Here is a 27,107-nt window from a genome sequence, read left to right on the forward strand (position 1 = left end):
TCCTGTGACTTTCAGGACATCCCTGCAGAGGGGGCTGCTAAGGCCAGGAACCAACTCCCCAAGTCCTGTGACTCTCAGGACATCCCCGCAGAGGAGGCTGCTAAGGCCAGGGACCAGCTCCTGGAATCGACTCCAGGAGCCCACTAGCATGACCCTAGATGGCACTGAGACATTAGCCACACTCCCCTGTCCTCCCCTCACCGCTGCCCAGCCTGAGCAACGCTCAGGGGACCAGTGCAGGAGCAGAGTCGTGCCAATGAGGATGATTATTCTGTTCCCAGCTCAACTCTGGAGTTAGCGGGTGCAGACATGGTGAAGCAGCTCTGGGCCAAAAGAAAAGCTGGATCCTGGAATGTTTCAGTGAAGAGATGTTGTATCCTCACCTTTACTCTCGGAGAGGGAGTGGGAGCTGCCAGCACTAGGTCCCCATTTCCCTGACTCTCCGTTCATGTTTATTTCCACATCACATGCAAATTTCCATTTCAACAATGACTGGGAGATTATAACGAGATGAATGAAGGCAGAGAGAGGAAGATCATCTCCTCCCACCAACCCAAATCAAGACGCCTTCAAGTCACACCACACCAATTCACACCAGTTCAAATCAAGAAACACATCACCTCACACTTTGCAGTTGACACCTACCTTCGCCACCGAGAGGTCGATGGGCTTGGATACTACTTGCAGTTTGAGCACTGATGAGACTGGAGACAGGATGATTTCTTCCCTTACCAATTCATCTCCCACATCCTCTGAAAGAAAACCATGGCCATGTGAGCTCTTTGTTATGATGCACAGAGAACAGATTAGGAGGCCATTTAACACCCAGGACACTGATGAGTGCTGAGAGGGTTGGGATGAGAGGAGGGGTCCTCTACCATCCACCCACCTGTGGACCCTCTGGGGCTCCCAAGCCCCCATCAGAAAGGAGAAGGCAGACCAAGAGCCCTTGCTCCTTGTCACCCCATGCTGGTCCAAGGATACTGGCAGCTGGGACATGGCTCTCAGTCCACTAGAAGGCTCTGCTTGTGGACATTCAGAAACAAAGGCCTAGGCCTAAGCTGTTGACTCAGTCCCGGAAAAGCCTGGCCCAGATGTGATTCCTCCAAGAGGCGGACATGACCCACAGATCTGTCCCCCCGAGGATAAACATGAAAAGGGCAAAAGTAGGAAAGAGAGTGCTGCCCTTCCTGAGAGAATAATGACAGTTATAATAGATTATCACTATTGTGGTTTTCACTACCTATGTTTATCATCCAAGCACCACTCTCTCCTCAAGAGAGTAATTATCATCACACCCATTTACAGATAAGGAAACTGAGATTGAGACAAGTTACGTCACTGACCTAAAGTCACCCAGGTGGAAAGTTACAGAGATAGAATATAAACCCAGGCCAGCTCCCAACAGCTCTGCCATCCTGCCAATCAGACCTCCACGGATCTCCAGCCAAAAGGGACACCAAGTCACATTCCAAATACAACCTCACAGCTGGAGTGATGGAGGCCCAGAGAAGATCCCAGAGTGAGTGCTGGCAACACCAGCCTGTGCCTTTCCTGGCAGGCGAGGCTCCCTCTCGCCATTACGCCTGCTGTGGCACCACTTACCAGAACCCTCAGATGCGGGACCCACATGAAAACAGCCCAAGGCAGTGATGCTGGCAGAGCTCAGCAGGCTGGTCTCCAGAGAGCCTCTGGAGACTTCCTCCCACCCTTTTCCCAAGACTAAATGATTACTTAAAAAGCACACCACACTGTATAGACCTCAACATTATCTGCCATAAGCCTGTGTGCGTAGGACCATAGAAATGTCACGGTCCCTGCCGCGCATCTTCTGAGATACTGTTCAAAGGTCAACATCCCCAGGACACGTGCCTTACATCTTACTCTACAGCCTCCTTTTCTTCCCTGGAGGAGGACCAGGCACAGCATGAGGCCCACTCCTAGAGGCTCAGTCCACTGAAAAGGAGACAGATTCTACCTTTAGGCTGAAACAAAAGTTTCCAGTAAGTCTGGAATTTAAATGAGAAACTTTTTTAGTGAGGGTCTTAGAGAAAAGCCACCCTGTGACCATGGTCTTACAAAAACACCTGAAATAAAGACCAGATGTTCACACAGTAACATACACAGGTCTTGAAAGCATGCCACTGGATAGAAAAAGTAAGAAAAAAAATGCAATTTATAACACAACACAATTTACATCCAGTATAAACACATGCACGCAACTCTAAACATTTTTGCAAGAACACACACAAGCGAAAAGAAATCACTAAATACAAGAGGGTGGAGTGGTTGATAGTGAGGAGGGTCATGGGAGTGTGGGGTGGGGCTCAAATGAAATCAGGAAGGAAAAGTAAGAGGGCGGACAATGGGAAGCTTTGCAAAGATCAAAACTGAGAATGTTCATTAAGGTATGGAGATGTGTGATTAATTCAACCCTAGGCATCTGAGGCCCAGAAACAGAGCGGGAGAGGAACTGAGCGATTCCACCAAGCCTCAGCAATGCCTCAGCCCAGACTGCTTCTGGGAGGCCCAGAGAGGGCAGGATTTAAGCCTATTTGGAGGCTGCTGTTTAATCTGGGATGTCCCGAAGGGAACCGGGGCTGAAACGTGCTCTGCTCAAGCCCATGAACTAAGTCTAAGGATGGAGGCTGGGACCCATGGGAAGCTGACTGGGTGGAGCCCCCAGGAGAAGGCAGCCTCTCTCGGCCTCTGCCAGGAGGCGGTTGGCGCCTGCACAGAGAACTGGTTCAGGACAGTTAGGCAGGCGCAGATGTGGCGGGATCGCCACGCAGGGGAAAACAAAGCTCTCTGGCGTGACATGTTGGCCAAGCAGACAAACCCAGCTGCAAATGCTGATGGTTTTCAGTTGCTATTTTTAAGGCCCAGTGCAAATGTCTGGTTGAAAAAAAGCCAGGGATTTTATATCCTATACCATTTAACTTACCCTTTGGAGGAAGAAAACATATACATAACCTTGGAAATACTTAATAGAGGCCTGTCTATCTCTTTTTCCAGGTCCCCACTCAGTAGTTCCCATTGACTATAAGATGTCTTCTGCTGGAAGCGCCCCAATGCCCCAGACTCAGGAATCTCAGCACTGAACCCCTCCAGGCTTCTATTTTGATTATAGAATCCATCTCCCCAGCCCTCCACCAGGGACCCAGGCCAAAACCTCAACCCTCTCCCACACAGCATGCTGCTCTACCCTCCAGGTTATCCTGCCCCCAGAATGCCTCATAACGCTGCCCACCTCCCACATTTTCCCTCTCCACTTTTATAGCAATGTGTCATTATTTTTCTATTTGCTCATCAAGCACTTTACTGAAGACCCGTGATGTGCGACTGGGTATGTGGGACAGAAGAGGTCCAGAGATGATGAAAACATCATCCTTGCCTTCAAGGAGCTCACTAACTAAAGACGGAGACAGAGCCCTAAACATACAACATGAGGTCAGTGCTAAAATGGAGAGTAGGGCAAAGGTTCTAAGAGCAGAGAGGAAGAGGCAAGTAATCCTGCCTACAGGGTCAGAAAAGCTTCACATAAATGGTAAATATTTGAGCAGGGTCTTGAAATACCCAGAGGATTTCCCCAGATAGGATAGGGGCCCAGTCACCTCTTTTCTAGACTATTCCAAGAGCCCCCCCACCAGTCTCCCAAAATCCAGGCTCTTACCCCTAAAACTCATCCTCCACCCACATCCAGAGACGGCCTCAAACATCATTTGTTTCACATCTCTACTTGATAAGATCTTGTCCATCCTTCAAAGCCCAGTCTAAATGATACTCCACTGTGGAACCCACCACAGACTTGGCTAAATCGCCTCCTGAAGCAGTGAAGAGCTGAAGGTCATTTACTTTGGTGTGGTTTTCAGAAAACACCTCTCTTCCTTCATCCTACCCAACCCCACCCTCCAGGAAAGCAAGACCACTTTTCATCACCTCCGTCCACGTTCAACAGTCCTGTTTGTGCCGGGGCATGTAAGAGCTAACCAAAGTGGGCAGAAGTGAACCCAAGAAAGATGAACTGGGGTGAGGAAGGGAATGCTATCCCTCTAAACAAACTGCATTCCTTGTTTCTGATTCTCCCACCCCAAACTTCTCCTCCACTCTCTCAGGGTAACTGGGTTCCATGAGAGGACTCTGGACCTCTGATCTTTTATCTCAGTGTCCTTCTCTAAATCGTTAGCTGAGCCACCAGCAAAGAGAGGCTGGGCTCCCTCTGGAAAAGTACACACACTTCAAAGAGCTGGGTTCTGAGAGAATTGCTAAAAGCCTTCCTCCCAGCAGAAGCCCTCTGGGTTCTGAGGGCCGGGAACCGCTTCACTTTACATCCAGACAGGAGTGGCTTTCATTAGAAAACCTTAGAACGCTTTACAGAAAGGTTTCAGATGCCAGCGTTTTCTGGCTCCATGCTTCACTCTGCAGAGCCATGTGCCCAGTGAAATCTGCCCCTTCCTGGGTGGGCCAATGATCCCACCGGCCATCCCTGTGAGGAACGGTCACCTCTGAAGAAAACAAAGTAGAATAAACAAACCCCTGCTTCCATCACTCGGAGCTCAGTCCCTGCCTTTCAACTTCATCAAAGCAAACCGTCAGACAGCCTGTCTCACGCCAGTCACTTCTAAAGGGCAAGCTGCTTTCTTCCTTCATGTAAAAGGGAGTGCTTAAAAGGAGAGGAAAAGGATGTGAGTAGCTCCCAGCTCTTGCATGCCAAAATGGTCCAAAAGGTATCAATACATTGCTGGCTTCCAGGAGAACAGCAAAGGTCAATGGCACTCAAGCCTCGTCCTTTCATGTCTGGTCCTTGGTTGTCATCCTTTATTCTATTCCTGGCTTTTGCCAAGGCCTGCAAACATATTAGTCTTGGAGGGATACAGAATTCCAGAAAGAGGGAAAAAGGTGGCTTCAAAGAGAAAGAGTGGATGGACAAGTTCCTGGCTAGATCCTACAGAGGAGGTACACAGATGCACACGCAGGTGGAAGGGCATGAGCTGACGCACCTCACGATTTGTGTTTTACACCTCAGTGAGGTGGTGAACCGTGAACTTCCAGATGTTCAAGCTGGTTTTAGAAAAGGCAGAGGAACCAGAGATCAAATTACCAACATCCGCTGGATCATCGAAAAAGCAAGAGAGTTCCAGAAAAACATCTATTTCTGCGTTATTGACTATGTCAAAGCCTTTGACTGTCTGGATCACTATAAACTGTGGAAAATTCTGAAAGAGATGGGAATACCAGACCACCTGACCTGCCTCTTGAGAAACCGGTACGCAGGTCAGGAAACAACAGTTAGAACTGGACATGGAACAACAGACTGGTTCCAAATAGGAAAAGGAGTACGTCAAGGCTGTATATTGTCACCCTGCTTATTTAACTTATAGGCAGAGTACATCATGAGAAACGCTGGGCTGGAGGAAGCACAAGCTGGAATCAAGATTGCCAGGAGAAATATCAATAACCTCAGATATGCAGATGACACCACCCTTATGGCAGAAAGAGAAGAGGAACTAAAAAGGCTCTTGATGAAAGTGAAAGAGGAGAGTGGAAAAGTTGGCTTAAAGCTCAACATTCAGAAACCTAAGATCATGGCATCTGGTCCCATCACTTCATGGGAAATAGATGGGGAAACAGTGGAAACAGTGTCAGACTTTATTTTTTGGGGCTCCAAAATCACTGCAGATGGTGATTGCAGCCATGCAATTAAAAGACACTTACTCCTTGGAAGGAAAGTTATGACCAACCTAGATAGCATATTCAAAAGCAGAGACATTACTTTGCCAACAAAGGTCCGTCTAGTCAAGGCTATGGTTTTTCCTGAGGTCATGTATGGATGTGAAAGTTGGACTGTTAAGAAGGCTGAGTGCCGAAGAACTGATGCTTTTGAACTGTGGTGTTGGAGAAGACTCTTGAGAGTCCCTTGGACTGCAAAGAGATCCAACCAGTCCATTCTAAAGGAGATCAGTCCTGGGTGTTCTTTGGAAGGACTGATGCTAAAGCTGAAACTCCAGTACTTTGGCCACCTCATGAGAAGAGCTGACTCATTGGAAAAGACTCTGATGCTGCGAGGGACTGGGGGCAGGAGGAAAAGGGGACGACGGAGGATGAGATGGCTGGATGGCGTCACCAACTCGATGGATGTGGGTTTGGGTGAACTCCGGGAGTTGGTGATGGACAGGGAGGCCTGGCATGCTGCAATTCATTGGGTCGCAAAGAGTCGGACATGACTGAGCAACTGAACTGAACTGAGGTGGTGTGTGTTAGTCACAAAGTCGTGTACAACTCTTTGCGACCCAATGGACTATGGCTCCCCGGGCTCCTCTGCCCATGGAATTCTCCAGGCCAGAATATTGGAGTGGGTAGCCTTTCCCTTCTCCAGGGGATCTCCCAAACCCAGGGATTGAACCCAGGTCTCCTGCATTGCAGGAAGATTCTTTACCATCTGAGCCACCAGGGAAGCCCCAAGGATATGTGGGTAAAAACTTTTAAAGGATGGGCTTCTTCAAGCAGAGACATACTAATATTTTGATAAGCACTGTCTTCTAGAGACTTCTATAGGTTCTGAGAAACCCTAAAAGAACCCCTAAATGCAGAAAATGCTACTCTGCCCCCTCTCCCCCAGTGTAGATCTAGAAGTGTAGATTTCTATATTTCTCCAGGTGAGACAGGCAGTGGAAGATGGATTTGGACATCAACCAAAAAAGAGAGAAACCTGCTCTACTCTCTGGGCCAGACCCTCCTTCCCAAGGCCAGGTGGGAGAAAAGGAGCCCTGTCCCAGCCAGCAGAAAGCCCCACCACCCACTACCTCCCAGACAGACCAAATGAAGACCGCTGGACCCTGTGGGGCAAGCACAGAGGCCCCAGGGTACCTACCAAGCTGCAGCACATCCAGATCACCCTCGAGCTTGTTGGACACTGACAACTGATTTTTCCTAGAGGAAAAAAAAAATAAAGGGAAATGTCAATGTACCATAGGAGAATACCAGAGAAATGCAAACAACAGAGAAGAATGGGAGGAGCACTGGCTGGGCCTCCAGGAGGGAGCTCCTCTCCAGACCCGGCCCTGCCGCTCTGTGTGTGCCGTGTACCAGCACTCTCCCTCGCTGAGCCACAGGTTCCATGTCAGATGGGATCAGATCACTTCTGGGGCGCTTTTCCATTGTGTACACACACAAGCACACCCCAGCCAGCGCAGGATTAGAGACCCTGTAGTTTGACACTTGCCAAGAACTGAACGCAGGCTCTTTTGCTGATGCCACTGTAGCACTGCTGGGAAACGCTTGCACGTGCACAGGCACACACGCACACACGCGAATCAGGTTCCTGCGATCACTGCACAGATTTTCTTATCTCATTTTTTTGTTGGTTTCCTTTCTCCCAGCTTTCTTGTGAAGCTATCAGCAGCCGTTTCTCAGAAATCTCTAGAATGCACCAGACAGAATACCTTCTGTGATTCTGACTAGTAGATTTACGGATGTGCACACAGAGCTTTCTTTAAACAGCCCACCTGTACTTCAGCTCTCTTTAGATTTTCTTTTCCTTCAGCATGCTTCATCTGAACTAAAGTAACATCATTTTTTTTAATGTATTAAAAAATAACAACATTACATCACCCTCTTGAAAACTCCATTTACTATGTTAAAAATGACAGCTCTTTTGAACGTAGCATTGAAATGTATTTTCCTCCAACATCCTTGCAGGATAAGATATGATTGAAGTAACAATTGTAATCTTGCCACAGTAGGTTCTATTGAATTGGCTTCCTCCTGAAGACGTATGAAGGGGCGTGAGTGGAAGACCACGGAGGACGCACAGTACTGAATTCCCCCGCATGTATCGCTTCGGACCCCAGGGTTCCTGCCTCTGGTGCTGGAATACAGAGCGCCTCCCCCTTCCTCCCAGGCAGCCCTAAGCCTTCCGTGTCCTCCTCCACTCCGCCAAGCCCACTTTCCTCAATTCGAAACCACAAAATTCCTATGCTACCAGGGTTCTGCAAGCCTTCTTGGGAATGGTGAAAGAACAAGTTAACTTGGAAAGAAGATCTAAGGCATGGAGGGGCAGCAGAAGGAGGTGGGGGTGGGTGGTTAAAAGAGAGGCTGTGCCCCCCGACAGTCCCCAGCAATGGAGAACTGTGCTTTCTCAGACACCTCCGCCGACCCCACCTCTCCCCCCCCGACCCACGCTGCAAGGGAAGACAAGGACCGAAGTCCCACTTCTTCTATCCCCTCTGTCACTATTTCATCTGGATACTAAGGCAAAGGGCCCTCTCCTTGCTGCGCCTGTGTCCCAGTCTGAAAAGCAAGGACTTGGGTGCAGGTGCTAGATGGCCTGTAAGAGCCACCTTGAACCACTTTGAGCTGGAAATATCAGGAGTAAAGATGCCTCTGGCACATCCCACTGCCAACATCTCTCTGGTACCGATCTCTGCTCTCTGCCCCTTCGTCTGTCACCCAGATCATTCTCACAGCCCTCTAACTGGTTTCCTGACCCCAGGGTGATGCCCTACTTGGTGCTGGCCCTACCTCTTCACAAGTGTCAAAGGCATCTTTCTATAAAGAAAGTCTGACAAGAATTGGGTTCATAAACTCCACCCTGAGAATATCTAACTATCTAAAGACCTGTCCTGCCAGTTTCTCAGAGCACAGAGTGCCTCACCCTTTCTCCTGAACTCCTTTAGGGGAGGTGTTATAAGTCAGCAGCTGCAGCAGCACACGATTTAATCCTTGTAGAATTAGATGCCAAGCACCCACGCTAAGTTCCAATTCATGGTTGACAATGCCAAAGATAATGGCAGCAAACACGACATATACTGTTTCCTCATAAAACAAAACCCAAGCCCATTAGTGTGTGCGCGGGGCTGCCCGTGACCTGGCCACCTACCACCCCAGCACCACCTCCCTCTGCACCCTCCCGCTCCACCTGCATGTCCTCCATGCTAACTTCTCAGCCCACGCCTCTACACCTTTTCACAAGCTGTTCATTCCCATTCAAATATCTTTTGGCAAACTCACACTCGTCCTTTTCAGCCCAGTTGGAATGCTACCTTCTTCTCAACTCCAAAGCGTGCGTTTATTCGTTTCTTCACTCAGTCATCTAGCCAGCGTGTGGCAGTTATCCAGTAGGTCTATCTCCCTGCCCCATTGAGACCCAGCTGTGTACAATAAATAGACGCAAATTACAATATGACATGGCATGGTAGGCTGAATAATGATATAATAATGCCCCCAAAGATGTTCACATCCTAATCCCTGGAAATGGAAAATGGTAACTGATATGGCAAAAAAAACTTGCCAAAGAGATTAAAGATCTTGAAATGGAAGAAAGCATCCTGGATTATCCAGATGGGGCCAACCTACTCACAAGTGTCCTTATGAGAGGGAGGGAAAAAGAGATCGGACACAGCAGAGAACAGGTAGGATGATAATGGAAACAGAGGTTGAAATGATGCACTTTCAAGACAGAGGAAGGGGCCACAAGCCAAGAAATGAGGGTGGCCATGAGGAGCGGAAAAGGGCAAGGAAACAGATTCTAGCTGTTCAACAGCTAGCCCTGCCAACACCTTGGCTTTAGCACAGTGGAACTGATTTCAGACTTCAGTCTTCCAGAACAGCAAGACAATAAATTCATGTTGCTTTAAGCCACCAAATTACTGGGTGATTTGCTGGAGCAGCCATGGGAAACTAATACGTACAGACAGAGAAACACCAAGGAGGAGCACTGGACTACAGGATTCTCTCGATGGCCTCTGTGTCCTGTGTCCTGTGTCCATTTTTGCGCAGCACCTAGTCGCTGCTCCAAAAATGGGTGCCAAATACCAGAATGACCCTCACACAAGCTAGGCGGCTCACATAGGTCACTCAACTTAGAGGTGCCAGACCAGGGCTCAAACCCAGGCCGCTGCTCCAAATGCTGTTCTGCTCTTTCTTGTATTTGATGCTTCCTTTCCCTGCCCAGAACTCTCCATGGCTGCCTGTGGACCAGAAGACAAAACCTACACCTCCCAAGTGGTCCCCTTGGCTCCCCAGGGCGAAGCCGCAGGAGCACGCAGACTGGCAGGAGCCGCGGGGAGAGGGCAGGGATGATGTTCCCGCTGTGCAGGGTACAGCTGGGCCTCTTCCCGGTCATGAGACTTCCACCCTGAGGCTATTCATCAGCCACGAGAGTCCGGCTCAGATGCTGTGCGCCGCTTCCCATAAATCTCTTCACCAGAGGAGACTTCAGTCATGCTCACACTTAGGGAATGTGCTATTGTTCCTTTCATGTGTCCCTTTGTGGCCCAAGCATTACACAGTTGAAAAGGTCAGTTTAAAAGCATGTTCTTGCCTTTGAGTGAAAACTATTATGAGCAACAACGACAAAAAGATAAATCAAGGATTCAAAACACTTTTTCAAAATGCGATTGTACAGATAACCTAGAGTCATGTGTCAAAGTGTGCATCTAATAAATCTAGGGGAGCCAGGCTGGAAACACCCACTTGCCTGCTGGGACCAAGGCCTCCGTTTTCCAGCCAAGACCCTCTGTGGGCTCTACACCCCACCCCTAGGAGGGGCAAAGGCTAGGGCCCTGCAGGTATTCAGGGTTACACAGAGCCAGGACTCAGTCCCTGGATAACTGGGTCTTGGGTAGGTAGAAAGAGCCACTCAGAGACCAGAGTTTTTGCCCTTGATCCCCCAACTCTGAGTGCCCCTAGGCAAGACACCCACCTCTGCGGGCATCAGATGCCTCAGCTATACCTTGGAGAAAGCCTGAGCACAGCTGTGGAACATGACCAGGTGGGCGGGCTCTGAGAGGACTGATATACCCGGCTTGTGCTATTCTTTAAGATGTTCAACTGCTTTTGCACCGAACACTCAGAATAGTTCACCAGCTCTTGGCATAAAAACAGACGAGGAGCTGTTCTTTCCCCTGTGTTTAGTACTGGATACTTGACTAAACTAGTTATGATTACAAAGGAAAGCTGTCCCATGAGAGGAAAGACATTGATCACTTACTATATAGTCTATTTGATGAAAACCCTGAACCCAGTGTGAATTGATCCCACTCATGTTGCTTCCCTGTTAGCTCAGATGGTAAAGAATCTGCCTGCAATGCAGGAGACCTTGGTTCAATCCCTGGGTCAGGAAGATCCCCTGGTGAAGGCAATGGCAACCCACTCCAGTGTTCTTGCCTAGAGAATTCCATGGATAGAACATGGGATTGCAAAGAGTTGGACAAGCGACTAACACAACAACATGTTGCACAAGAATCCAGGATATAAGAAATTTACATAAAATTTCCCAGTACACCTCACTGAAGCAATGTAAAATTATCTGGAGAGACACTTCTACAAAGCAAGTAGGAGCTCTACAATCTAGCTTCCCCAGGACGGAGAGATTTTTTTTTTTTTAAGTCCCAACTAAAAATATGCTTAAAACAAACAAACAAACAAAAACCCTGTTAAATATATGAGATGATCCACCATAAGTGAAAGTCAACGGACACAACAAGTAGGACTCTCAAGGACTTGAGATAACAGAACAGCAATCTAAAAGAGGCTGTAATTAGAGAGAATAGGGATTAGAGGCTGTAATTAGAGAGAACATTTTACAAAGGAATGGAAATTGTACAAAAAGAAACAGACACTATGAGAAAAGGATGCACTGCTCTGACAAGCAAATATAGTCATGAAAAATGAAAAAACTTGGGGCATACAATGATGGTGATGGATAATACCATATAAACACATATTTTGTTTTAAATCCATGAGTCTGCTAATAGAGGAGGAAGGAGGGGCAGGGGCAGGTAACAGAAGGCTCTTCTCTATGAAACATGCCACCTAGTAAATGAATGATAAAATGACAAAAATTAGGAAATCGCCATTTTTTACATTTCTAATATCAATGGATATTCAAACCACAGGTTAAGAGGTTTTTGAGGCACAGAATATTCACATGGCCTAAAAGTTACAGAGTCCTTATTAATTCCAAAGGGGAAGATTGCCTTTATGGTAACAGAGAGATTGGCAGAAACCCTAGAGGGCTGACACAACTTAGCACCACATCACCAAAAATACTTACATCACGTGCTCCTGACACGAAGCAATGGGAGGTACACAGCATCACGTAAGTATTGTCCTTAACCAAAACTGTCTAACGTAAACCCAATAATGAAACAGACATGTCTAGAATGTGGTCATTCTATGAGACGAGAGCGAAATTATTTGAGACTGAAAGACATCAGAGAGACATGGTAACCAAATACAGATCAGATCAGATCAGTCGCTCAGTCGTGTCCGACTCTTTGTGACCCCATGAATTGCAGCACGCCAGGCCTCAATACGGAATGAAGCAGGGCAAAGACTAATAGAGTTTTGCCAAGAAAATGCACTGGTCATAACAAACACCCTCTTCCAACAACACAAGAGAAGACTTGGACATCACCAGATGGTCAACACCGAAATAAGATTGATTATATTCTTTGCAGCCAAAGATGGAGAAGCTCTATACAGTCAGCAAAAACAAGACCAGGAGCTGACTGTGGCTCAGACCATGAACTCCTTATTGCCAAATTCAGACTTAAATTGAAGAAAGTAGGGAAAATCACTAGACCATTCAGGTATGACCTAAATCAAATCCCTTATGATTATACAGTGGAACCAAATACAAGTGAACCTTAAATGGATCCTGGGTTGAAAAACTAAAGCCCAAAGAACATTTTGAAGCCATTTGGGAGAAATTTGATCATGGGCTTTACATTAGTGGATGTTACTGAAATTTCTTGGTTGTGATACTGGTGCTATGGTTATATTCTTGTCCTTAGGAGGTGCAAACTGAGCCTTAATATCTGAATTTTAGTTTCAAATCAACCATAAAAAGTATTTGTGGACGACGGAAGTAGAGGAGAGAGAAAACAAATCCAAAAAAATCTTAGAATTACAGAAGGTAGGTTCCATGTACTATTCTTTCAACTTTTTTATGGGTTAGAACATTTTTAAAGTTGGGGGAAAACTGTTGGAAAACTTAATAAAGGAGATTAGATACAGTGAAGAGATAATAAATTCACTAGGAACAATGAGATGACATTTATTCAGAATGCAGCTCAGAGATCAAATATATGAAAGAACAAATAAGAGACATGCAGGGAAAAAATTTAAGCCTAATATACATCTAAAAGGAGATCCAAGGACTTCCCTGGTGGTACAGTGGTTAAGACTCTATACCTCCACTGCAGGGGCACAAGTTCAGTCCCTGGTTGGGGACCTAAGATCCCACTTGCTTCGTGGTGCAGCCAAAAAACAAATTAGCTAAAAAAAAATAAAAGGAGTTCCAGAAAGAAAGGATAAAGAGAATATGAGAGGGGAAATTATTAAAAAGATAATTGCTAAGAATATACCAGACATGAATCCTCAGAGAAACATAATAAATTTCAAACAGTACACGTGTAAGAAAATGCACACCTAGACACGTCATCTTGAAACGACCAGAACACTAAAGACAATGAGAAAAACCTTAGAGAAAGGTAGATTATCTAGACACAGCAGTTACTTTAACAAAAAAACATCTTTAGTATTAAAAATATTAAAGGTAAGGACAAAATGAAAACATTTTCAGACAAAGACCAAAAATGTGAACCATCACAGACCTTCACTGAATGAACCACTAAGAGACTAACTGCAGAAGAAGAAAATTGAACCCAGAGGGAAAGAGCAGGATGCAAGCAACGGCAGAACAGAAATCTGTGAACATTTGGATAAACCTAAATGAGAGCTGGCAACAACAACTAATCTAGAGAAAGTTTTTGAAAACAAAGGGATAATACTAGACAGTAAGAAACAGGGAACCTGGGAGGGGGAAATGATCCAAATTAAAGCTTTCTAAAATCCTTGCATTTTTTTGAGGGAGTGGAGATACTAATTAAACTGAAAACTTTTAAGTCATCTCAGCTGCTGCTGGTGCTGCTGCTAAGTCGCTTCAGTCGTGTCTGACTCTGTGCGACCCCATAGATGGAAGCCCACCAGGCTCCCCCGTCCCTGGGATTCTCCAGGCAAGAACACTGGAGTGGGCTGCCATTTCCTTCCCCAGTGCATGAAAGTGAAAAGTGAAAGTGAAGTCATTCAGTCATGTCTGACTCTTAGTGACCCCATGGACTGCAGCTAACACATAGCAATTACTTCGCCAGATACTATTCTCAGCACTTGATGTATTAACTTGAGTTCTCACCACAAATGTTTGAGGCAGGACAATTATTAACCATTTCACAGAGGTTCATGTTGGGCTAAATTTTCATGTCGAATTCCTCCTTTTGTTATTCTGTAACAAGTAGGTTTATCACTCATAATGTTTTTTATCCTATTTTGATTTTTATCCAATAGCGTTTAGCTACATTAACTTTTACATGGTTGGCATGCAAGTGATATATTATTTCCCCGTTTCCCTGTGCTTAGTTGTTCTCCTTCTCTCCACATGTATTGTATGAAATACCATGGTGCTAATTTTAAAAATTGATTTGAGTGTCTTTGTCTTTTAACTGGCGAGTTTAATTTGTTCATCTTTAATATAATTATTGATATACTTGAAGTTATTTGTCCTTTTATATTTTACACTTTGCTTTTGCCAGACTTTTACTTTCTTTGTTTTCTTCTTTAAAAAAAAAAATAGCCATTTTAAAGAGAACAATCCAGTGGCATATAACGCATTCACAAATCTGTGTAACCACCACCTCTTGTTAAGAATCCGCCTGCAATGCAGGAGACCTGGTTTTGATCCCTGGGCTGGGAAGATCCCCTGGAGAAGGGAAAGGCTACCCACTCCGGTATTCCGGTCCTCCCAACAGTGACTCTGCACAGACCTGGCCTTAAAGGCTTTTATTAAAGACTGAACTTCAGAAGGGGTTAGCCTTAAGTGAGAGGGATCCCTGAGGGCAAGCTAATATAAAAAAAGAACTTTAAAAAAAAAGTTCTCCATAGAAGAAAAGATTTCTTCTTTCGATTTTCCTGTTCTCCGTTTCTCTCTGGCTTCCCAGAGAGGCTCAGCCAAGTTCCCCCAGAAGAAGGCCCAAGGTGCAGAATCACGGTGAGTTAGACTTGGAAGGCATTTGGATAGTCACCTGGCATAACCTTTGTGCTTACAGATGAGGAAACCGTGCTCTGGAGTAAGAAAGAGGGCTCCGCCAGTGTCTCCACCTTCCGGGTGCTCAGCCCGGGGGATCCACGTCCCAGCCTCGGGAAGAGCTCCACCTTCCTGGGCCGCCACATCCACAGGCGTTTTTAAAATTAAGCCGTCAAAGAACAGGAGGTCTCATCAAGGGCTGGGTTATCAAGAAGTCATCATGTGTACACATCTCAGTTTTATACCCGGCAGTTGTCAGTTCTCCAACTGTTGACCTTCAACATATGAAAGGAATCTTTTTTTTTTTTTTTCCCCTCTCTTTTCTCTTACGGATGTGGAAAACCTGACTAGAACTGCCTGGTCTGACATTTCCTGTGAGAAAGCACTCTGCTTGGATACTGTGAAAGCAATCTGCCTTAACAATTCAGCCCAAATAAATTATCTTCCTGAAACGAGTGAATGACTTTAATTGGGAATTGGGCTGCATACCCAAGACTCTCTCATCCGGGCTGGACAAAGGTGGGACAAAGATAGGGATCGCCTGGTGAGAACGGACTGGGAGGGGGGTCCCCAATGACCCTGCATCCTCCTGGAAAAGCCATCGGCTTGGCCCATTGAGCTGGAGAGAACACACGTACTCTCACCTCCTGAACCATTGTTCTTTGGGGGTGAAGATCTCTCAGTTCAACTATCTTTCTGTGTGCGCCCCTCCCCACAGGCTCTGGCACACACATCCTTGGCCAGAAGCGTGCAGAGCCAGAGCAAGATCCAAAACCAAGTCTGACAATTCTCCCTCCCTGAGCTGGGCTGGATTCTGGCACATTCCAGGAACAGAGAAGAAATTTACCCCGGGTCACCAAAGCATCAGACTAGGAGGGTTCCTCAAGGGCACACAATTCGCAAAACAAAACTGTACTAGCTGTGACCTTCCTTCATGTTATTCTCCCAATTTGGCACAAGGCCTTGGCATACAGCTAGTATTCAACGGATGCTCCCTCTGGAAGCTGAGGGGGTGTCCGGAGTAGCCAGTGCCTTGTCCAGGGGATATTCCAGACCCAGGGATTGAACCGAGGTCTCCCGCATTACAGGCAGATTCTCTATCGTTTGAATTCTTTACCAGGGAAGCCTCACCCAGATAAGGCTCATGCCTCTGTAAGGGTTGGAAACGCTAACTCAGACCATCTAATCTAATCCTGCCACTCTGTCAGGGGTGGGAAGGGGAGGGAGAGCTTTTACTAATACCTAGAACCCCTGTGTAGGGGGCAAAGCCAAAAACAGAACTTTAGGCTCCAGACTCTCACCACAGTTCATTTTCATCTATCCCATGTTGGATGTTGGAGGCACCAACTGTGTTTTCTAAAGACCCAAAATGCACTGGGTCAGGGTGGTCGCTCTCCCCTTAATGAATGCACACTAGCAGGATTTGTGGCTCTCCCAACTCCTATCTTTCTGCCCTTCTCGCAGGCTGCACTTTCCTGGGTGTGGCTGAACTCAGCTCCACAAGGTGACTGGTGCCGAGCGGCAGGCATTGCTCAACAGGCAATGAAAACGTGGGTAGAGAGGAGGTGGCTCCAGGGGAAGAAAAATATCCTCTTGAAGGACAAGTGGTCTCCCTGGAGTACAGCTCTGGGATGCGGCCAGATCACTGAGTAATCACTCATTCACCACCCGCACTGTGCAGCTCACCAGGCAGAATGCTGCCAGCCCACGATCCTCCTTCCCCTTCGTCTCACCTCCTCCCCTCCGTCCACCAGCACGTGGCTGTGTGGCTCAGCCAAGCCCAGCCATTGTGGAACGCTTGTTGTTGTTGTTGTTTAATTTTTGCGACCCCATGGACTACAGCCCTCCAGGCTCCTTTGTTCATGGGATTGATTCTCCAGGCAAGAATACCAGAGTGGATTGCCATTTCCTTCTCCAGGGGATCTTCCCGACCCAGAGAGCAAATCCGTGTTTCCTGCATTGGCAGGCAGGTTCTTTACCTCTGAGCCACCTGGGAAGACCCTGTGGGATGCTGGAAGAGCCCAATCACCAGGGCTGGAGCGAGAGGCATGAGGTGGTACCTGGCCCACAACAGGGGCCTCGCCCCCTCCCACCAGGAGCCCCAGCCTGCACACCCAGCAGGTGGGATTACTAAGGCTGTCTGATTAGGGCTCCCGACAGTGGAGTGAAGACCTAAGGGGATGATTCTGTCAGAGACAAAGATTCCCCCAGCTCCGTCCTCCCCAAGTCTCCTGTGACAGCCCAGGATGGAAAGGATGGCCTCTACAGCCTTGGCCCTGTCCCAGGAAGTCCAAAGTCACACTTGGAGTTATAAAAGGGAAGGTTCCAAAGGGTGTCTGAAAGGCATTACATAAGAGCTGCCGCTGGTCTCCATCGTGGATTGGAAAGCTGTGCCGAGATGTTTACTTAGCTGCTAGGAGAAGCTGCTTTTCGGCACCACGATTGCTCTTTACTGTCCAAATAAAGGACAACACACCCCGGGAAGGAGCTGTCCCAATGAAAATGGGACTTTTTCCGAGTCCCATTAAATGTTAAACCCACTTGAGCTCTGTTTGATAAAATAAGCCAAAGGGTGGCTTAAAAAAACTTCTGGGGTGAAATATTTTCATTTTGAACTCAGAAAACGTTTCCCTGCATTAAGCATTAATAAAAGCGCCTAAAGTAGCAAGTTTGAAACAACACTGTCTGGGTCCAAGGTTAACTTCATATCAATTTGAAAATAAAGAAACTGGGGTTCACTTACTTTTTGAAAAGGCGAGGAGGTGTACACTTGAATAACACCTTTTTTCTGAAGCTCTTGTCTTTCTCCAAGCAGATGTGGATGAATCCTCCCATGCCCTGAGCTTCCACTGTCCTTTCTGTGACAATCTAAGGGTTCTAATTTTTGTCCTTACAATAAGAAGTGTTTATTTGGGTGCTTATTTCTACTTTACCAAGCACTTTGAAAGCACAGTTTTTTGTTTTTTGGGTTTTTTTTACTGTTATTTTATTATTTTTTTTTAATTTTATTTTTAAACTTTACAATATTGTATTAGTTTTGCCAAATATCGAAATGAATCCGCCACAGGTATACATGTGTTCCCCGTCCTGAACCCTCCTCCCTCCTCCCTCCCCATACCATCCCTCTGGGTCGTCCCAGTGCACCAGCCCCAAGCATCCAGTTTTTTATTTATTTCTCACAAGCAGCTTTGCTGCAGGGAAGCAGCAAAGGGACGTTTTAGCCCTATTTTCAAAAATGAGGACACTGAGCTTTGGAAAGTCAGAAATATTCCAACACAGACCAGTCCTTGGCACACAAGTCTATGACCAAATGGGGGCCATAGGTAACAATACAGTGAATCTTTCCTTAGGCTTAATTTGTTCATTTCAAAGCTGGGACTTTTCTTTCAAGATTGGATATATATTTAAATTTTACAGAATTGTTCTAATGTTCTTACTTAGCAAGAAAACTAAATAATAATAACAACCCGAAGAGTATCTGATTTCAGTTCAGTTCAGTCACTCACTCATGTCCAACTCTTTGCGACCCCATGGATTGCAGCTCACCAGGCTTCCCTGTCCGTCACCAACTCCTGGAGCTTGCTCAAACTCATGTCCATTGAGTCCGTGATGCCATCCAACCGTCTCATCTTCTGTCATCCCCTTCTCCTCCTGCTTTCAATCTTTCCCAGCATCAGGGTCTTTTCCAATGAGTCAGTTCTTCGCACCAGGTGGCCAAAGTATTGGAGATTCAGCTTCAGCATCAGTCCTTCCAATGAATATTCAGGGCTGATTTCCTTTAGCATGGACTGGTTTAATCTCCTCGCAGTCTCTCAAGAGTCTGCAAGAGTCTCTCAAGGGACTTTCAAGATTCTTCTCCAACACCAGAGTTCAAAAGCATCAGTTTTTCGGTGCTCAGGTTTCTTTAAAGTCCAACTCTCACATCCATACATGACTATTGGAAAAACCATAGCTTTGACTAGACAGACGTTTGTTGGCAAAGTAATGTGTCTGATTTACCATGAAGTTAATGGGACTTAAGCTTCAGGGATCCTCTTGCACAGGCCCTGTCACGAGGCCCTAGTGTTGGCACAGTCTTCTATTTTTGTCAGATTTGCAAACATGTGGTAGGTGTAAGTTCTTTATCTTTAAGAGACACCCAAACTGTGTAAGTTTCAGGCCCACAACGTCTGGATCTGAACCTGATTCCAGGCAGTTTGTTTTGGCATTTTTGTTTGTATTTTGCTCATCCATGAATTCCCACCCAGAGATGACCCATCCTACCAATAGATGCCCAGCGTCTCCTCCACCCCAGGCACCCTGTGCTTGTCTTGTCCAAGTTCATACAGAGAGTTCTGTACCCAGCCAAGACTGGCTCCTGGAGCCCCTCTTTCTTCCACCGCACACTGTCCCATCACACACACACACAAAAGGAATCTCCAGGAAATTTTGACCTACTCCAAAAACACAGAAGACTTATTGTTTCATGGGTCTTTCTTAGAAAAAGGAGAAAGGGACGCTGCTTTAGATCCAAGGGAGCTTTGCAAACTTAGAGCATTATACCACTCAAACACACAAAACTGGAGAGCTGTGGAATTTCCCTAGGTGAGCCAGTCCCCATCAGGACATGCACACCTTGGACTAAAATTAGCCATGTCCCTCAGCCAGCTCGGCCGCCTCCCTGTGCCTCTCCAGGCAGTGTCTGAACTTGACATGGGGGGTGAGGGTCCTCAGGTACCAACAAGAGTGTGACAGACAGCCCTTACTAACCCCTCTTGGGGTTCCCACCCCTGCCTCCCAGGAGGATTCCCAGGAACTCATCATGGGGGGCTCACAGGTGGAGAACCTGGGAGGTATAGGCATTCAGTGGGAGCTGGGACGCTGATAAACACAGCTGCTCAAAGGTGGGGAATCTGTGCTGGAACTTTCCATGAGCCCCAAAGTAGGGGGTGCAAAGGACCCTCCTCACACAGAAGTCAGGAAGTACAGGTTTTGGATTTTAGCACAGAGCAAGTATTCCTTCTCAGATCCTTATGCAGTAACAATATTCTGTGAGAGTTTGCAAGAAGGAAAAAAAAATCAAAGCACATTCTCTTTTCTCCTTGATAATGAAACTTCTGCAGAAGTGGAATGAAGAAGCCCTTTGGCAAGGTTCTGGCTCCCTTGGTTTCTAGGGATCTAAACGTGAATAACATACCACGCAGGAGACTGAAAACACACGCCCTGCAAAACCCTCCGGAGTCCTGCTTCTCCAGGCAGCCACACCCTTCTGCAGGGGTGACCTGGCCCCCAGCAGGGTGGACGTGCAGGGACTTACAGACTGCAGCCTCTGCTGGACTGCGTGGGTAAGAAATGGTCCCAGAGCACGGCCAACAGGAAGAGCGTTGACCAAATGTATCTGGAGCCTTTTCCAGGACAAATAGAAAAACCAGATGAAGCAGCTGGACCCACGTCGGGCAGTCTCCTGTTGGAAATGTCACGTTGAGCCTCATGGTGTGGGTGTAATCAAAGGACTGTGAGTTTCGAGAAAACATCCAGAATGTCCGGACAGGGAAGATGCGGCCAGCTTGTACTGTGGGCGTGCAGACTCCAGGCCCAGCAGCGTGGGTGGGGGAAGATGGATATGAGAAGGGAGGTAAGAGTGGGCTTCCCAGTGCCCCCCAGGACAACACCAATGAAGGCTGCTTTTTGTGCATCCGCAAAACACATTCAAGTTCTCGCTTCTGTCACAGTCACTGGTTCCTTGGAGATCAAAGGACTTGAGGGTGCCCACATAAAACAAGAAGAGGCTGAGTTAGGGTGTTCCCTCAGTGGCTCCTGGGCTCGCCTTGGGGTCTATACTATCACCTCACCCAGATTCCAGCATTTAATGACCCTATTACATTCTTCGTGATCTTTACTGAGAGATAAAAAATAGATCCTACTGACCATTCATTTTTCCTATTTGTTCCATATATATTTTCCCTTTTTATTTTGAAAAATGTTAAACCTACGGGAAAATTGAAAGAATGAATACAATAACATCAGTATATGCTTCACTAACAGTGACAAATTGTTGATATTTTGCGGTATTTGCTTTCCCTCTCTACATCTCCCTCTCTCTCTCTCCAAACACACACACATACGCACACATTTTTTTTTTTTTTTTTTTTGCTGGACTGTCTGAAAGCAAGTTGCAGATGTTACTATAGCCTTAATTTGTAAGAACAAGAACAGTCTCCTGCAAAATCCACATGGGGTTTATTTGTATGACAACACTTTTTAAAACCAGGATCTTTGTTTAAGCTCTCCCAGATTCCTGCATCTGATAAGTCTATCCTTTTGGAGTTATTTTCTTTAAAAAGAATCATAAATTAGTCATGACGTCTTTAATAGGCCAGATCTGTTTTGGGGTTTTGTCTAACATGGATACTTTCAACTTCTCTTTTCTTCTTTTAATACACTGTGGGAGGTGAGGCTCTGGGTTGTAGAGTGGTGTGGATGGATTTCCTTGGCAGCTTCTGGCACTGGTTCCTAGACACTTGTTGAAATGTCCTTATAAGTTCATCTGCCCTCTGCATAGTAGCTTCTGGAACAGGAACACTCAATGTGTCATTGCTCCATGAGGAGGTGAGTAAAAAAATGAGGCCGCCTTGCAAAAGAGTCTCCAGTCCTCAGATGAGCTGTTGCTGTTGTTCAGTTGCTAAGTCATATCTGACTCTTTGCAACCCCATGGACTGCAGCATGCCAGGCTTCCCTGTCCTTCCCTATCTCCTGGAGTTGCTCAAACTCATGCCCATCAAGTCAGTGATGCTATCCAACCATCTCATCCTCTGTGGCCCCCTTCTCCTCCCGCCCTCAATCTTTCCCAGCATCAGAGTCCTTTTTGGTTTGGTTTCCATCAGTGACTTTTTGAGTTTGCTCCATTTTTCCTCCTTATTCAAAATAAGAAGGGAGAAGGCCAAAGTGAACTGGGACCAAAGGAAACATTGTCATCACTGATAGGAGCTCCAACCTCCATCATGGACTTCCTGTTGCTGTTCACTCCCTTACAGAATCTAATGAAGCCTAGGGCCCTGAGCAGCAGCCTTGAGAGCAGGGACCACAGCTGTGTGGGCCAAGCAAGGGCAGTTCACTGTGCCAGCCCACTGTCCAGGCCTGGCCTCGGGAGAGCTTCTGGAAAACAGAATGGTGTATACGCACCTCCCCTGGGCCCTCAGTGCACGGGGTGGCCACCCCCTATAGAGCAGGGACTGCCCTAAGCCCGGGTCTGGGACCCCAGCCCACACTCTGAGCCGCAGCGTCCTCTACTGCGACCCACACAACAGGGCTGAACATTCCTCTTTGACCATCACCATCGTGCATAATCTGCCTCTAATCTCTCACTTCCCATCCCTTTCTTACAAAATGCCCATTTATTCAGGAATGTGTCCATCCATTTGAGACACAGGGCATTTGGGGTAACTAAACAGTAGGCAAGAACATAGGTATTTATTAATTATTGTAAGCCCAACATTTTACATACGTTATTTCGCTGACTCTTCACAATATAAAAATAACATAAACATAAAAGTAGGTACCTCATCCCATTTTTTAGATGAAGAAATGAAGTTGTAATGATTTTTTTTAAACACACACACACACACACACACACACACACACACTGTGCTCGAGGTCACCCTGTTAGTAAGAGGTAGGTCTGTCCAGTTCTAAATCTTGGGCCCTTTCAATCCACCATGCTGAGTTGCCAAATATATCATAGATGGAGAGCCCCATTGCACAGTCTCAGAATACAATAAAATGCTATGTTTCCCAAACAGCAGTCCTCAGTAACTTAACAAAGCTTTGCTTAATTGGGATACATTTCAAAGAACCCAAAAACTGCTGAGCAGAATTGGCTCTTTCACTGAGGATTTCAAAGGTACTCTGGGAACTTGTAATGCCCCGGGCCCGTCATTATGGACATCAATTATCATCGTGGAGCGTGGCAGAAAATTAATCTGACTCTTGTGGCCGCTGCCCACTCCCAGCCTGCCCCAGCACGCGCTTCCTGCCTCTTTGGGGTCTCTGTGAACCATCAGCCTCTCCCCTCTGCTGCTGGCACCCAGCCCTTGGCTTACAGACGCGCTCACATCTCTCCCGTCCTGGAGACAAAGACTCTGCTCCCTAACCCTCTCCCCTTTTGAACGGCCGTCCTGTCCCTACCTTCCCATCCCCTCTAACTTCTTTGAAAAAGCCCCGTGTCCCCCTGTGTGTCCTCACCCCGTTGCAGGAGACGTCCTGTCCCCAGTCCCTACTGAAAGTGCTCTCTCCAAAGCCACTCCATCACCAGTCCCAGTGACCTTCCCAAATTCCCAGCCAAGGGCTCGAAGCTGCCCACACCTCCTGCTTCCTGTAGACCCTCTCCTCCCTCACCTCTGGAATCCTTCTCCACTCCAACCGCTCCTCTTCCTTACCCCACCAAACATGTGCCTCTCCCACTGCAGGGCTCTGACCCTGGCACCTTTATCCTAGACCCTTGGACATGACCACCCCCTCTAAGGACTTCAGCTCTCAGCCCGTCCCAGACACCCTTCTCGCAACCTCTCAGAACTGTGTTTCTGCCTCACTCCTGACTGTGGAAACAACAGCCCCACTGGACACTCCAGGAACAGCCTCCTCCTCCGCTTCCTGACCCAGTGCTCCCCCGTCGAGTCCCCTCTCCCTGCCGTCTGCATGCCCGGCCTTCCGGGCCCTCCAGGCCTACAACCTCCCTGCATGCCAAGTCCCAAGGACTCTCCTCCCAGATCCCCTGCTCCTCGCCCCTCTGTACAGTTGGGTCAGTGCCCACCACACCTTCTATGTCAGGCTCCTGCTCCCGGTCACCCTTCTCAGTCCTGCAGCGCCCCCAGGCTAATCTTCCTGAAGTACAGCTCTAACTAGTTAAAAAAAAGACAAAACCACCACCACCTAACTAAAAACGCCAGAGGACTTTCTGTTTCTCTCTACTGCTCTTTAGCTTGGCCCTCAAGCACCATCCAGTCTTTCAGTCTCCTCTCATCCTGGTCCCCACACATGCCCTGGGTTCCAGCTATACCACCTCGCCCACCTCTTCACACTCGCTCACACTGGCCTCTCAGCTTGGCATGCATCCACTCCCTGAATTGCCAGACCAACCCTCTCAGTCCTTGCCCAGGTTGGCTCCCCGTCAGCCCTTCCTCAGACAGCAGCCTCAGGATAGAGGTTGACTGAGGTGCCTAGAGCCAGGCCGCCTGCAAGTACTCAGGCTGGTTAGCCATTCTGTGCTTCAGTATTCCAACCTGTAAAATGGGACTGATAACCCTCCTAGTACTGTCAGAATTAAATGCGGTAATACATCGAACGCTCTTACAATCTTACAACAGAATGAGTATTCGATAGATATCAACAGCTTAATTATCCCTGAAACAATCCACACTCCAGCTCCAGACCCTTCTCACGTTCTTTCTTTTTTTTTCAATTCTGTGGAACAGTTATGTGTTTGGATGTCTCGGTCTCTTTGGAGCAAGAACCACATCTTCAGCATCTCTCTCCCCAACACTATTCGAACAAGCAAGAGGTGCTCCATAAAGACTTTGTTGAACTGAATAAAATTAAATAACAGGTATTTCGACAGAGATCAAGGACTGTTTACTCTATCGGGAAGCGGCCCTACTTCTGAGGGACCCATGGCCTCGAAACTGGCCTCAACAGGAAATGGAAGGAATCCCATGGCTTTAGTAACTTCTTGTGGAATGAGCAGAGAAAACAAAATAGAACTTTCTGGAATGAGGCACACACACGGAATCCAGCTATACAGGAAACCACCCCGACGAGTCATCTCTGTGATTTGAAGAACTCTGCCTCGAATGCCCCCGATAGAATTCAGCCTCAGAGACCATCTTTTCAAGGTGGAAGCAGCAGCCCAGGTGAATCACAGCCACCATTTAGGAAAAGCAGCTGAGGGCTCACGGAAGGTCCCCTCCAGCAGGATGGAGTGGACTTTGGTAGGTGAAAGACTTCAGCTCTTTTCCCCAGGCCCCCAGGTACCAGCCAACCCTATCAGAGTTATACTCAGGGTGGGAACAAAGATGCCTATTTTTGTCCTAAATCAATGCCCTTTCCCAGTCCTTTGGAAAGTTCCAAGTTTAGGCTCTTTCTCCATGAGCCACCATACATGCACATCATCTAAAAATATCGTGAATACAGTAGAATCCAATGCAGGCCCCAGGGAAAAAAAGGAGGGGCTGAGGAAGATCCAGGGAGCCACTTTAGTCTTTGGGAATGAGATCCCAAGGACATGAGCAAACTTCTCCCCCTAAAATCTCAGGCTTGGAGGAAGGTACGGAAAAGAGACGAGTATGTCAGGCACAGTAGTGAGGCCCTTGGCTGGCCCCCAACTGGTCTATCCCAGCCCTGCCCTGCCTCTAAGGCCTGGCCCAGTACAGCCCCCTCCTCTAAGATCCTATGGCACCTCAAGGGGCATCATTCATCCAGCTCCAGGACAGATGCTGCCTCCTATTTTTAGGAGACCTCCCTGCTTGCTAAACCACTAGTCCCACTCTCCTATGTGTCCCTTCAGTGAAGGGAAGATCTCACTCACTTCCCCCTCTCCCCAAGGCAAAGCCTATCATTTAGCTCCATCCGATACATTTGGAACAATTCGGAACAAAATTGAGGGAGGCACAGACAACTCACCTCCATATTCAGATGGCTGACAACCCAGCAGGAGAAACATGGAGCCTGTCAGCTCTCTCCAGTGTGACATGTGCTGTGAAAGGTACGAGAAGGGGCTCACATCCAGGTATAGGAGAAGGGAAGAGATCAGAAAGGCTTCCTAAAGAAGGCAACATTCAAGATAACTTCCATACGGGACATCACAGTTGTGATGGGCTGTGCTGGTAGGTTGGTGGGTTGATGTGTTGGTGAGTTGGATGGTTGGTTGGTTGGTTGGTTGGATGGATGGTTAGTTACATGAATATATGAATAAGAAATAAAGGAGTGAATGAAAGCCACCAAGTGAACTTGAAGATAAAGTTTGGATTGTTCCAATTCTATTAAAGATGATCAGTTTAAGTTTCACGACACTGTCCCAAAAATATCAGCATGATTTTCCCTTTCATTCTCCTTATGATGCACATGCTCTCTTTTGCTCAATATAGATTTCCAGGCCCAGGGATATAGCTAGGAAAACAATGACAACAAAGAAATACAGCCCACTCCAACCCTCAAAGAGTTCATGGAAGTAAAAATGAATGATCAATCATTGTGCTCTATCGAGGATTATCTGTGATACTAAGGAGCAGAAGCAGCCACACTATGGGACAGGCTGGAATTAGGTACCTAGGATGCAAAATTTAAGGAGGCACTCAGTCTCAAGTCGATGGAGGTGACTACACCACAGGTGAAACACCTTAAGAGTAGGTGCCTCCTTAAATTTCGCACCTCAGATACCTCCCTTGTTTCACTCTCATCCTGACTCTGTTGCTGATCTCTATATGGACCTCTCTCTGGTCTGGTAGCCAAGGTCTGCTGGAAGCTAGCTCATAGCCCAGCTGATAAGCATCTTGGAATGAGGAAGGAAAAGCATCCAGGAAATAAAGAGTTTCCATACACCTCCTCTGCTGACACTCATCTCCCCCAAATTATCCCTGAGCATTAATGGCCTCTTTCCATCTAGCAGCAGCAGCTTCCCCTGCATGGAATATCTTTCCGTCTATGTGCCATGGACCTGGGCCTGGAGCAGAGCTGGCAAGGCTCGGGCGTGGGCAGGGGAGGCTCTCAGAGCTGCCATTCTGACGTCGAGATGGACAAAATGAGACCATTCCTCCTTCCAAGGAGGGGGGTGGAACCTCTCTTCCCTCTTTAGCCACACTTTCTTGATCTCAAAGGAAATTTGAGTCAGGAGAAGTCTCTTTGCCCTGGGGGATGCTTTGGGTCAAAGAAACTCAGAAACCCCAGAACTGAAGGTATGTGGCAGCTTTAATTACCGCACAGGGGAGAGAGCGTCAATCCCGCTCATGGAGGGCTCCAAGTGGCCCTTAATGTGTGCCGGAGTCAGTTCTCA

At 47.2% G+C, this 27,107-nt stretch overlaps 1 protein-coding gene across 1 annotated transcript in view; it reads right to left on the reverse strand.

Annotated features, from left to right (window-relative positions):
• MINDY4 (MINDY lysine 48 deubiquitinase 4) overlaps positions 1-27,107 on the reverse strand; it is a 118,456-nt gene that overhangs the window by 56,230 nt on the left and 35,119 nt on the right. The window contains 2 exon segments of the mRNA NM_001080319.3: positions 646-752; positions 6,872-6,930. Of these exon segments, the coding sequence (NP_001073788.2) occupies positions 646-752; positions 6,872-6,930 (166 nt within the window).

The sequence above is a fragment of the Bos taurus genome, chromosome 4 (assembly GCF_002263795.3).
Source record: "Bos taurus isolate L1 Dominette 01449 registration number 42190680 breed Hereford chromosome 4, ARS-UCD2.0, whole genome shotgun sequence".
Lineage (NCBI taxonomy): Eukaryota > Metazoa > Chordata > Mammalia > Artiodactyla > Bovidae > Bos > Bos taurus.